Consider the following 12,063-nt stretch of genomic DNA (forward strand, 5'->3'; position numbering starts at 1 on the left):
GCACGTTTGAGCTTCTGCAAGAACCAATGAGGTTCATTCTCGTGTTACGCAGAACGTTTGGGCTTCAGCAAGAACCAATGAGGTTCATTCTCGTGTTTCGCAGAACGTTTGAGCTTCAGCAAGAACCAATGAGGTTCATTCTCGTGTTACGCAGCACGTTTGAGCTTCTGCAAGAACCAATGAGGTTCATTCTCGTGTTTCGCAGAACGTTTGAGCTTCAGCAAGAACCAATGAGGTTCATTCTCGTGTTACGCAGAACGTTTGAGCTTCTGCAAGAACCAATGAGGTTCATTCTCGTGTTTCGCAGAACGTTTGAGCTTCAGCAAGAACCAATGAGGTTCATTCTCGTGTTTCGCAGAACGTTTGAGCTTCAGCAAGAACCAATGAGGTTCATTCTCGTGTTTCGCAGAACGTTTGAGCTTCAGCAAGAACCAATGAGGTTCATTCTCGTGTTACGCAGCACGTTTGAGCTTCAGCAAGAACCAATGAGGTTCATTCTCGTGTTACGCAGCACGTTTGAGCTTCAGCAAGAACCAATGAGGTTCATTCTCGTGTTTCGCAGCACGTTTGAGCTTCTCAAGAACCAATGAGGTTCATTCTCGTGTTACGCAGCACGTTTGAGCTTCAGCAAGAACCAATGAGGTTCATTCTCGTGTTACGCAGCACGTTTGAGCTTCTGCAAGAACCAATGAGGTTCATTCTCATGTTTCGCAGCACGTTTGAGCTTCTCAAGAACCAATGAGGTTCATTCTCGTGTTACGCAGCACGTTTGAGCTTCTGCAAGAACCAATGAGGTTCATTCTCATGTTTCGCAGCACGTTTGAGCTTCTCAAGAACCAATGAGGTTCATTCTTGTGTTACGCACGTTTGAGCTTCTGCAAGAACCAATGAGGTTCATTCTCGTGTTACGCAGCACGTTTGAGCTTCTGCAAGAACCAATGAGGTTCATTCTCGTGTTACGCAGCACGTTTGAGCTTCTCAAGAACCAATGAGGTTCATTCTCGTGCATCAAACAAGTTTGGTTGAGATTCTGTTTATGTTCGCTGATCAATGTTTAAATGTGAATAAAAGCCTAAATTCTGTTCATCATATAAAGCGATCGAGTCTCTTCAGAAAATGTGGACCAAACTGCTCAATTCATATGAATTAGCTGTCAATGGCGAGACAGAAAGCTCTCAGATATCCTCAAAAGGATCTTCATTTGTGTTTCGAAGATGAACGAAAGTCTTATGGGTTGGGAACGACATGAGGGTGAGTAATTAATTACAGAATTTTCATTTTTGGGTGAGCTAACCTTCAATCTTACAAAAATTATCAAGAAAAATGATCCAGGTCAGATTTCACCCCAAATTTAAAAGAAAAACATTGTATTTTATGTAAAGAGGTCATATTATGCCCTTTTACAAAGTCTTGATTTTGTTATTGGGCTCTACTAGAATAGGTTTTCATGCTTAAATGTTCAAAAACAATTATTTTCCCCATATTCTCCATTGTTGCAGCTCCTCTTTTCCCAGTCTGTCAGTAACGCTCTGTTTAGTTCCTGTCTCTTTGAAGCCCCTCCTCCTGAAAAGCACACTGTGCTCTGATTGGTCGGCTGGAGCAGTGTGTTGTGATTGGTCGAGCACTTCCAGTGTGTTTGGGAAATGTCTCGCCTCTTACCACAACCACCAGTTTAACACACTACTAACTAACTCAATCAGGCCCCGCCCCTTTATTCTGCGTATGAATTATTAAAATGAGGGATATTGTGCCTCAAGACTACAATGGAGTTCAGAAACAGTGACACTGATATAGAGAAGAACTCCCGCTGGAGGGACTTCGCGCTTTGTAACTTTGCAGAGCTTTTTCATGCTCAAACAGCAACATTACACACATTTATTTTAGGACAATTAACAGTTTTCATGAAAAACATTTATTGGATTCTTCAGAAAAAAAACAATTGACAATTTCCACATTGTGCATTTAGCTGTAATGAGGATTTAGGGAAAATGTGCTTGATTGTCATAAATTAATCTCAATGTTCCTAAAAGACTTAATCTCCTTAATGAAAAACATTAATTATGATTTGTTTTTACTGCACAATTTAAATGGGTTGTGAATTTTGGGGTGAAATGTGACAAGGACATGATTTATGAGATTAAGTGTCATAATCATTATAGTCAATTAGTCCATAAAGTAGATCAGACAAAGCCTCTTATAATCAGTTGCTCTTGCATTTGAGTTAATGTTTCTCTTAATTATGTCACTCATTTGTTTGATTTGATTTGATTTTTGTCATTGAGAAGATGTGTGTCGAGGACGGCGCAGTAACTGTTATGCTTTGGGTCTTTTCTTTTTGTTTTTGCCTTCAAGGAAGAGAAGTTTGTATTTTGATTTTTACATCAGGTACCTAATCGTGTGTTTGGGTTGACGTCCATGTTTGCTGTGGTTTAAATCACTCATGCTCTCAGTGTGTTAACCTCACACACCTGTCTTGCGTGACTACTAGTTTTTGCTCACTCTGTGTTCTGTGTTTTCATAACTCAGTCTTTTTGTGTCTTTAACTGGTTTAGTTTGGTTTAACAGGTCTGAGATAAGAAATGGTTGGTGACTAACTAAGTGAAGTACAGGGTGGTGTGGGTTAGTGGTGGTAAATGTGGTAACTGAAAGGTTGCGGGTTCAAACTTGCGAATGTGTGTTAGTTGAGGAACACTTGAAGATTACTTGTTAATATTTGGAATATTAAGTCAATCAAAGCGATCAATTTCATGAATGTGTTCAGTACTCAACTTATTAATAGTATAAGGCATGCAGAATCGTGTTTTTACCACTGTCGGATAGTGCTAATTAATGTTATGAAAACCGAATATTAGATGAATAACGAAGCACTGGAACATGAATCTGTGATAGTCTGCAGTTTCCCAGCAGAAGGACGAGCACAAATACGAAAGGTCACACAGCCAATTATCACTTTATATAAAGCAGAATAAAATAGAGAAAGGAGATATACAAAGAGAAACGCAGGGGATGTGATGGAAGACCTATAGAGAGAGAGAGACAACAAAGAGAAGTGAATGAAGAGAGGATGGACAGAGCCGTGACATTCTCCAGCGCTTTCAAAACCAGTTCAGACACAGTGAACCTTTTATTCAGAGTCAGGCTTGTTTTTTCGGACGTCTCACTTGCATGGATCTACAGTAATGTGCAGAGGAACCTCACAGCTCCAGCTGTTGTGCTGTTTAATATGGCGAAAATATTTAAGATTAAATATCTATGTGTAAAAGCGCACCGTAACACTTTTAAGCCGCAGTCACACTAGAGAGGACAAGACACTGCAACCGTTTGTGATATGACGTCTTTTTCATTAACATACATTTAAAATGTAACAAATAATAATAAACCTAGAAAGTAAGAATTGTACACAATCTACTCCACTCAACGTCTGCGTTGTTTTAATTCAGTCAATAGGTCGCGCCATGACTTACCGATCTTCTGACGGTCACGCGTCTCCACGTGATACGAACTTTCAGGTCGGAGTTCAACAAACTTGAACTTCGGAGAGCGACCAAATTCGAAACGTCTTGTGCTTCCGGTATCCGTCATTCGTATGCGTATGAATGGAAGTCAGTGGAACAAAAAGTGTAGTGTGATCGGCCCTTAAGTGTGTTTTTTTGCGTATGTGTGGTTTCAGTTGTTCCGTGAATTTATAATACATTTTAGCACAAAAGCGAAAGCGATGAATATGGAAGCTTGTTTCCACCACTGAATAATAAATAAATAATAATAATTGCGACTTTCTATCTCACAATTCTGACTTTTTTTCTCACAATTGCGATATATCAAGTCAGAATTGTGACTTTTTTTCTCTGAAGTGCGAGATATGAAGTCAGAATTGTGAGAAATAAAGTCGCAATTCTGAGAAATAAAGTCGCAATTGCGAGATATAAAGTCGCAATTACGAGATAAAGTCGCAATTGCGAGATATAAAGTCGCAATTGCGTGTTATAAAGTCAGAATTGTGAGATATAAACTATTCTGAGGTAAAAAAAAAAAAAAAAAATTATTTTTCCCCTTAGAATTGGACTTTATATCTCACAATTGTGAGTTTATATCTCACATTTCTGAGAAAAGATGTCAGAATTGCGAGATATAAACTCGCAATTATGTGTTATAAAGTCAGAATTGCGTGATCTAAAGTCGCAATTGCGAGAAAAAAAGTCAGAATTCTGACTTTATATAAGACGCAATTGCGACTTTATTTCACGCATTTCTGACTTTATATCTCGCAATTCTGACTTTATATCACGCAATTGCAACTTTATATCTCGCAATTCTGACTTTATATCACGCAATTGCAACTTTATATCATGCAATTCTGACTTTATATCTCGCAATTCGGACTTTATAACACGCAATTGCGACTTTATTTCACGCAATTCTGACTTTATATCTCGCAATTCTGACTTTATATCTCGCAATTCTGACTTTATAACATGCAATTGCGACTTTATTTCACACAATTCTGACTTTATATCTCGCAAATCTGACTTTATATCTCGCAATTCTGACTTTATAACACGCAATTCTGACTTTATAACACGCAATTGCGACTTTATTTCACGCAATTCTGACTTTATAACACGCAATTCTGACTTTATAACACGCAATTGCGACTTTATTTCATGCAATTCTGACTTTATAACACGCAATTCTGACTTTATAACACGCAATTCTGACTTTATAACACGCAATTGCGACTTTATTTCACGCAATTCTGACTTTATAACACGCAATTCTGACTTTATAACACGCAATTGCGACTTTATTTCACGCAATTCTGACTTTAAAACACGCAATTGCGACTTTATATCTCGCAATTCTGACTTTATAACACGCAATTCTGACTTTATAACACGCAATTCTGACTTTATAACACGCAATTGCGACTTTATTTCACGCAATTCTGACTTTATAACACGCAATTCTGACTTTATAACACGCAATTGCGACTTTATTTCACGCAATTCTGACTTTATATCTCGCAATTCTGAGAAATAAAGTCCGAATTGCGAGATGTAAACTCGCAATTGTGAGATAAAAAGTCGCAATTATCTTTTAAAATGTTTCATTTTGTGGTGGAAACAAGCTTCCATAGATGAACCATAATTTGTTTGTAAAAAAAAAATGTCACACTAATGTATGCGTACACATGGCTAACGAGACCTATACAATTTTAACTTTTCTTGAATATGAATACAAAGAGAACTTTTTTTGTTGATTTTTTGGTAACACTTTATTTTACAGTGTCCTTTTTGTACACTGTACTTTTGTACTTACCATAGTAATAACAGTAAATTATGCATAATTACATGCAACTAACCCTCAACCAAACCCTAATCCTACCCTAACCCTATACTATAGTAAGTACATGTAGTCAATTAATATTACTCAGTGCTTAAATATATAATTACACTGTAACAATGACACCTTAAAATAAAGTGTAACCGAATTTTTTAAGATTTTTTTCGTTTGTTGTTTCATCATGGACTCTCTTAAATGTCATTTACCCAATTGGTAGAGTTTGTTTGTTCACAGCTTCAAATTTAGGAAATATATTTTGAGGTTTGAGACGCCTAAAGTAGAGCTTTCTCCGGGTTGTTGGTCATTGTCATGTTGGTCAGGCATTCTCTTCTGCTGTAAGTTGGCGGTTCTTGGCTTAAATGCGCCACAATGGCTACGTTTACATGCAACCAAATAATCCGTTAGTAATCGGATTGACGGCTCAATCGGACTGAAAAGCCTTCATGTAAACACCTTAATCGATCCGATTGAGCTTGATGTGAATGCAATTTCGATTGAATTGAAAGGGTTGCTTTATTCCTTTTCTAATCCGATCTAGAGAACATGTAAACACTTGATCGGATTGAAAACCGAAACTGAAAGGACTGCGCATGTGCATTGACGTATAAATAGCGTAATGACGTGTGTAACGAGCTGTTCTTCATGTTGAATAAAGTCTCATATAAATGATTGTCCTGACATCCTAAACTTCTCCTTTCACTGCGTCTGTGAAGTGGAGCAGGACAACGGCCCACCAGTCCTGGTTTCAGACTCTCATCCACAGACGACTTTATTACTGCGTGATCAATATAAGCAGAACGACACAATGGTTCATATGCTCATTTACTCCAAATTATGACCAGAAATGGATAAATATTAAGTTTACTGCTGTTTAAAACAAATAAAGAACCAATGTAGGAGAATAGTTATTATGCGCAAACAGCGGGAAACTGTGTATTTGCGCAGTGAGCGCATGTCAAAAAATCTAGTTGCGATTGGATCAACCCTATCAAATGTTTAGTGTTCATGTAAACACTACGTTCAGATTCATCAATCGGATTGTGCGTGTAAACGTAGCCAGTGTGGATCAGACGTTGTGCCGATAGTCAAAAGTCTGGTACTCGAGACTACTCTTGTGACAGCCCTGTTTTTGTCAGCTACAATCGACTAAATTGAGAATCTCTGAAGTTGCTTGTGTTGTGAGTCTTGGAGAGCAGCTTCCATCAGTTGTAGACGACTGTTGGGAAACGCCACGAAAGACTATATATGATTGAGTTGAGTACTGAAGCGTGCCCATCGCCTGCAGCCTTACACCCCGCTGACCGGTGGAGGATGTAAGAAGCTTTCCCAGCGTCCTCTCATGAGCCCTCACCCTCACCATGAGCCAGCTAGACTCATCCTCACCCTCACACACACCTCACACACACAGCCTGACCTCACTCGTCCCGAGCTCACGCTTCTTCCCTCCTCTCTGACCTCCACAGCCCTGACGAAGACTCCTGCCAGAAGTTTGTCCCGTTCATTGGGGTGAGAAATGCTTTTTCTTTTTCGTTTCCTCTCTGCTGTTGGTCTAAAGCCGCTAATATACTCGGTCCAAAAGCACTGGAGTGAGAAATATGGTTTATATGGATATCTTGTTATATTTTAATTAGTGCTGGGCAACGATTAATCGCATCCAAAACCAAAGAATGTGTTTACATAACATATGTGTGTGTACTGTGTATACATTTAAGAAATATTTGCATGTATATACTGTATATATACTTATATTATATATTAATATTAATATTTTATATATAAATAACACATTTTTCTTAAATGTATACATGCATGTGTGTGTATAATATCTACACAAATATATTATGTAAACAGAAACTTCGCGATTAATCGTTGCCCAGCATTAATTTTAATTATAATTAAATAATGAATTACCTCTAAATATATACAACTCATTTAAACTGCCTTAAAACAATGTTTAGCACAACCCTGGTATTCCATGATTTTTCCTTATCACACAAAATGGGAAACTACAAGCAAATAATCAGTTGCACTTTATTTTCCAGTACGTGTACTTACCTAAGAGAGTATGGTAATATACTGTAAGGTCTCTGCATGAGTTAAGGGTAGGTTCAGGGTTAGTGCCTAGTTATTACCCAGTTATTGCAGTTCATATAATAAGTGCATAGTATGTACATGGGGAACAGGACTGTAAAATAAAGTGCTACCAAATAATCCACTTTATCAACTTGACATAAATTGTGAGGTCATCCTCATGAAGCTCAACCATTCAACCCTGAAGGCAAAGTTATTGTAGGAAAACTGTCACCTACGCTCATAAAATGTTGTTTATTTAATGTTTATTGCTGGAAAATAATGGAATCACTCAAATTTGCATTCAGAGATAAACATTTTGGTAACAGGGTTGCAAAAATGGCAAGCCTCATGTAAAATAAATATAACAAAACAGCTCGTATAATTTATTTGACCTCCTGAGGTCGGTGAACAACATCACTTCTTTTTGCTTATTGGAAAGAAAAAACAAGACTTAAAATTAAAGTTTAAATTAAAATTAAAGTTAAAATTTAATAGAATATGTAGAGCAAATTATGTCCTGATTACTATGGAAGCTTGTTTCCTCCACAGAATAAAAAATTAAAAAGATAATTGCGACTTTTTATCTCGCAATTCTGACTTTATATCTCGCAATTCTGACTTTATATCTCGCAATTCTGACTTTTTATCTCGCAATTCAGACTTTATATCTCGCAATTCAGACTTTATATCTCACAATTCTGACTTTATATCTCGCAATTCTGACTTTTTTTCTCGCAATTCTGACTTTTTATCTCGCAATTCTGACTTTATATCTCGCAATTCTGACTTTTTATCTCGCAATTCTGACTTTATATCTCGCAATTCTGACTTTATATCTCGCAATTCTGACTTTTTATCTCGCAATTCAGACTTTATATCTCGCAATTCAGACTTTATATCTCGCAATTCTGACTTTATATCTCGCAATTCTGACTTTTTTTCTCGCAATTCGGACTTTTTATCTCGCAATTCGGACTTTTTATCTCACAACTCTGACTTTTTATCTCGCAATTCTGACTTTTTATCTCGCAATTCTGACTTTTTATCTCGCAATTCTGACTTTTTATCTCGCAATTCTGACTTTTTAATCTCGCAATTCTGACTTTTTATCTCGCAATTCTGACTTTTTATCTCGCAATTCTGACTTTATCTCACAATTCTCGCAATTGCAAAAAAAAAGTCGCAATTATCTTTTAAAATGTTTTGTAAACAAGCTTCCAGAGACTTCTGCATATTGAATATTAAAATATTTGAAAGTTCAGTGTGCAGAGATAAATGTTTAAAACAATATTACGCTACATTTCTCTTCTGTTAGCGAGATATTTCGTGTTTCAACCCAATTTGGTGTAAAATTGCCTTGGAACAAACCACTATCAACTGTGATTTTTAACATCTTGTTCTTGACTTATCATTTGGTCGAAATGCCATCGCATTGAAAATGGAAGGCCAAGTCAAAAGCATTGCATTGTGGGATACAGTATTATGCACAGTGCTGGCTGTATATTTTGCAGTTATGAATACTATAAATATGGAAAATACAGCAGAAATAATATAAACAATAGTATGCCGTTTTAAGGAGAAAACACTCAACAATGGTGTTGACTTATGAATTTACACATGGTTTGTCTTAAAGCATATTAAAAACACCACATAGACATAGAAACAACATTAAAAGCTGGATTTTCACCACTGGTGGACTTTAAGTAACTCAGGATTTGGATGTGTTTTCTTGCAGTTGGTGAAAGTGGGAATTGTGGAGCACAGCTTATCCACATCAGGTAGGGTTCACATTTAGCCAAGAAAGAACCCAATAAAAACACTAACAGCAGTGAAATATGACTGATGTGTGTGTGTGTGTGTGTGTGTGTGTGTGTGTGGCAGTGGACTCTGATGATGCAGTGATGGTGGGCAGTGTGAACATGCTCTCGTCTCCTCCGGCGCAGACGGGAACGGCGTACGGGAAAGACATGGCCTGCACCCCTCCATCATCCCCCTCCGTGTCTGCCGGTCTCTCTGGAGCAGGGTACGAGGAACTCGCACTAAAAGTGTCCAATATTACACACTTTGTTTTTTCGGCTAAATAAGTGCGTCATCCGGGCACTTAAAGTGCACTTTTTCTTTTTCGAATTTACAGTATTAACGCACTCCTCGCTCTATTCATACTACAAAATGGCGTAGAATTGTACGTGATTTGGGACGCACCTAATGTCCTAGACAACAGTGTAAACCATTTCAGTGAGAAATGAGCATGAAGACGAGTCGAACGTGGCACTGGTGCCAGTGAAAAAGCGTACATCGTTTGCGTACATCAACTACTCTTATTTCACACCTATAAAACGGTTAGTTCCAGTCCATGATTCTGATTGGTCAATAGCTGTGTTTCATTCACGATAAAACACGGCTATGGCCGCTTCACCCAATGGTTCTGTGTATCATTACACGACACCCCTAGCAACCACTCTTAGCAACGTAAACGTGTTTGTCCTCATTGATACTCTTCATTGAAGCTTATAGAGTATTGTGAGAGATCGAGTAAGCGAGTGTACCTGCATTTACAGTAGATTTATCTTCCTTCAGGTCAGTCCTATATTCATAGTAAAACTCCGTTTGAATGTCCGCTGCGATATCTTGTCCTTTTAACAGTTAAGGGTGCCCTAACACCCTGTGATTTGTCAGTTGCGTCTTGCTCTTCCGTGTCCTTTCAATATAAAAGTCTTCTCTACTGACTGACTCGCTCATAAACACAGTCTTTGCCGCCATCTAATGGTGAAATAATGTACGTAACTTCTGTTGCTGTTTACGGTCAGGGACTATTTTTTCCAGCGGAAGGAAGGATTTTAATGATTTTTACTTCATAAAAGTTGCATTGATACATATTTTTCAGCTTTAATATTTCTATTATCTGGTATGGAAGCTTGTTTCCACCTCTGAATGAATAAATAAATAAATAATAATTGCAATTTTTTATCTCACAATTCTGACTTTTTTTCTCACAATTGCGTGATATAAAGTCGCAATTCTGAGAAATAAAGTCGCAATTGCAAGATATAAAGTCAGAATTGCATGATATAAAGTCGCAATAGCGTGTTATAAAGTCAGAATTGTGAGATATAAACTATTCTGAGTGAGAGAATTTTTTTTTTTGTAAGTTTAATTTTAAGAAATTAAAAACTTAATTTCCTTAATTGGACTGTAAGAGTTTATATCTCACAATTCTGAGAAAAAAAGTCAGAATTCTGACTTTATAACACGCAATTGCGACTGTATTTCACGCAATTCTGAGAATTCAATTGTGAGATAAAAAGACGTGATTATCATTTCAAATGTTTTATTTTGTGGCGGAAACGAGCTTCCATACTGTGGTAACCGTTTTATAAAAGCAATAAGGTACTCGAGGCTAGTGCGGTATGGTGAATAAGTCACAGCCTCGAGTACCTTATTGCTTACTCATGTGTGTGTGCAGTTCTCCAGGCACCGGTGGGGAGGTGATGGGTCTTCAGGTGGACTACTGGACGCTACAGGGCGCGGAGAAGAAGAAAGAGGGCGAGAAGAGAGACGTGGGGATTAAGAACACGCTGAAGAGTAACTTCCGCTCGCTGCAGGTTTCCCGGATCCCCACCGGAGGCGAGCCGACACCCCCTCCCGGCATGGCCATGACCGTCGTCATGAAGGAGAAGAACAAGAAAGGTGAGCCGGCGTGAAGCGAGCTGATGTGAGGCGGATTAGTTTGTGCTGTTGCTTCATGTCTGGTTTCCTTCCAGTGATTTTCCTGAGCAAGAAGCTGAAGGAGAAGGATGTGGACTCTAAGAGTCAGGTGATCGACAGCATCAGCAGGCTCATCTGCACTGCCAAACACCAGCACACCATGCTGAAGGGTAAACCAACACACAACACACACACACACAGCACATTCAGTGCACAGGTTGTACCTGACTGCCACCCTGTGGTCGTTATTAGTGCAATACTTTATAGCATTACTGCTGCGAGTGAGTGGAGGCGGGGCTAATTCGCATATTCATAGAACTGCGTATACTGAATGAGGCAAGGGTGTCGAGTTACATTCAAGGTCATTTTTACTTTTTTCAAGGAAAAAAACGTTTAAATGTGTCATTTTGGTGATCAAAGATGAGTTTTATTGACTACAGGGGGACTTAAAGACTTTAATAATAAAAAAGATTTATATTTCTAATAAATGTTCAACATTCTGTTGATTAAAGAATCCTTTTAAAAAATGTATCTTGGTTTCCAGAAAATAATAACACTGATAATAATCATAAATGTTTCTTGATCATCAAATCATCATATTAGACTGATTTCTGAAGGATCATGTGACACTGAAGACTGGAGTAAGGAATATTCACATAGAAAACAGCTATTTTAAATTGTAATCATTTTCACAATATATTGTGATATACAGTATTTTCGATCAAATAAAGGCAGCTTTGGTGGGAAGAAGATTTATCCAAAAAAAAAAAAGCATTCAACTTGATCATAGATAATTTTGATACAATTTTGCTACTGTAACAAATGCACTGGAATCGCTTGTTTCCGCCATTGAATAAAATATAAAAATGTAATTGCGAGTTTTTAATCTCACAATTCGTACTGTTTTTCATGATATAAAGTCGCAATTATCTTTTACATTCTTTT

At 37.7% G+C, this 12,063-nt stretch overlaps 1 protein-coding gene across 4 annotated transcripts in view; it reads left to right on the plus strand.

The window, feature by feature from the left end:
- The window catches only part of LOC311296291 (phosphofurin acidic cluster sorting protein 2), a 69,082-nt gene that overhangs the window by 56,654 nt on the left and 365 nt on the right, over positions 1 to 12,063 (plus strand). For 2 of the 4 annotated variants that reach the window (XM_084417997.1, XM_084417998.1), the window contains exons 19-24: positions 2,353 to 2,385; positions 6,804 to 6,846; positions 9,149 to 9,191; positions 9,295 to 9,436; positions 10,877 to 11,100; positions 11,175 to 11,288. In XM_084417997.1, the coding sequence (XP_084274123.1) occupies positions 2,353 to 2,385; positions 6,804 to 6,846; positions 9,149 to 9,191; positions 9,295 to 9,436; positions 10,877 to 11,100; positions 11,175 to 11,288 (599 nt within the window). The remainder of the gene's footprint in view (positions 1 to 2,352; positions 2,386 to 6,803; positions 6,847 to 9,148; positions 9,192 to 9,294; positions 9,437 to 10,876; positions 11,101 to 11,174; positions 11,289 to 12,063) is intronic. The other 2 variants (XM_084417999.1, XM_084418000.1) reach the window with 1 other exon arrangement.

Source organism: Rutilus rutilus (assembly GCF_951802725.1).
Source record: "Rutilus rutilus genome assembly, chromosome: 8".
NCBI classification, from domain to species: domain Eukaryota; kingdom Metazoa; phylum Chordata; class Actinopteri; order Cypriniformes; family Leuciscidae; genus Rutilus; species Rutilus rutilus.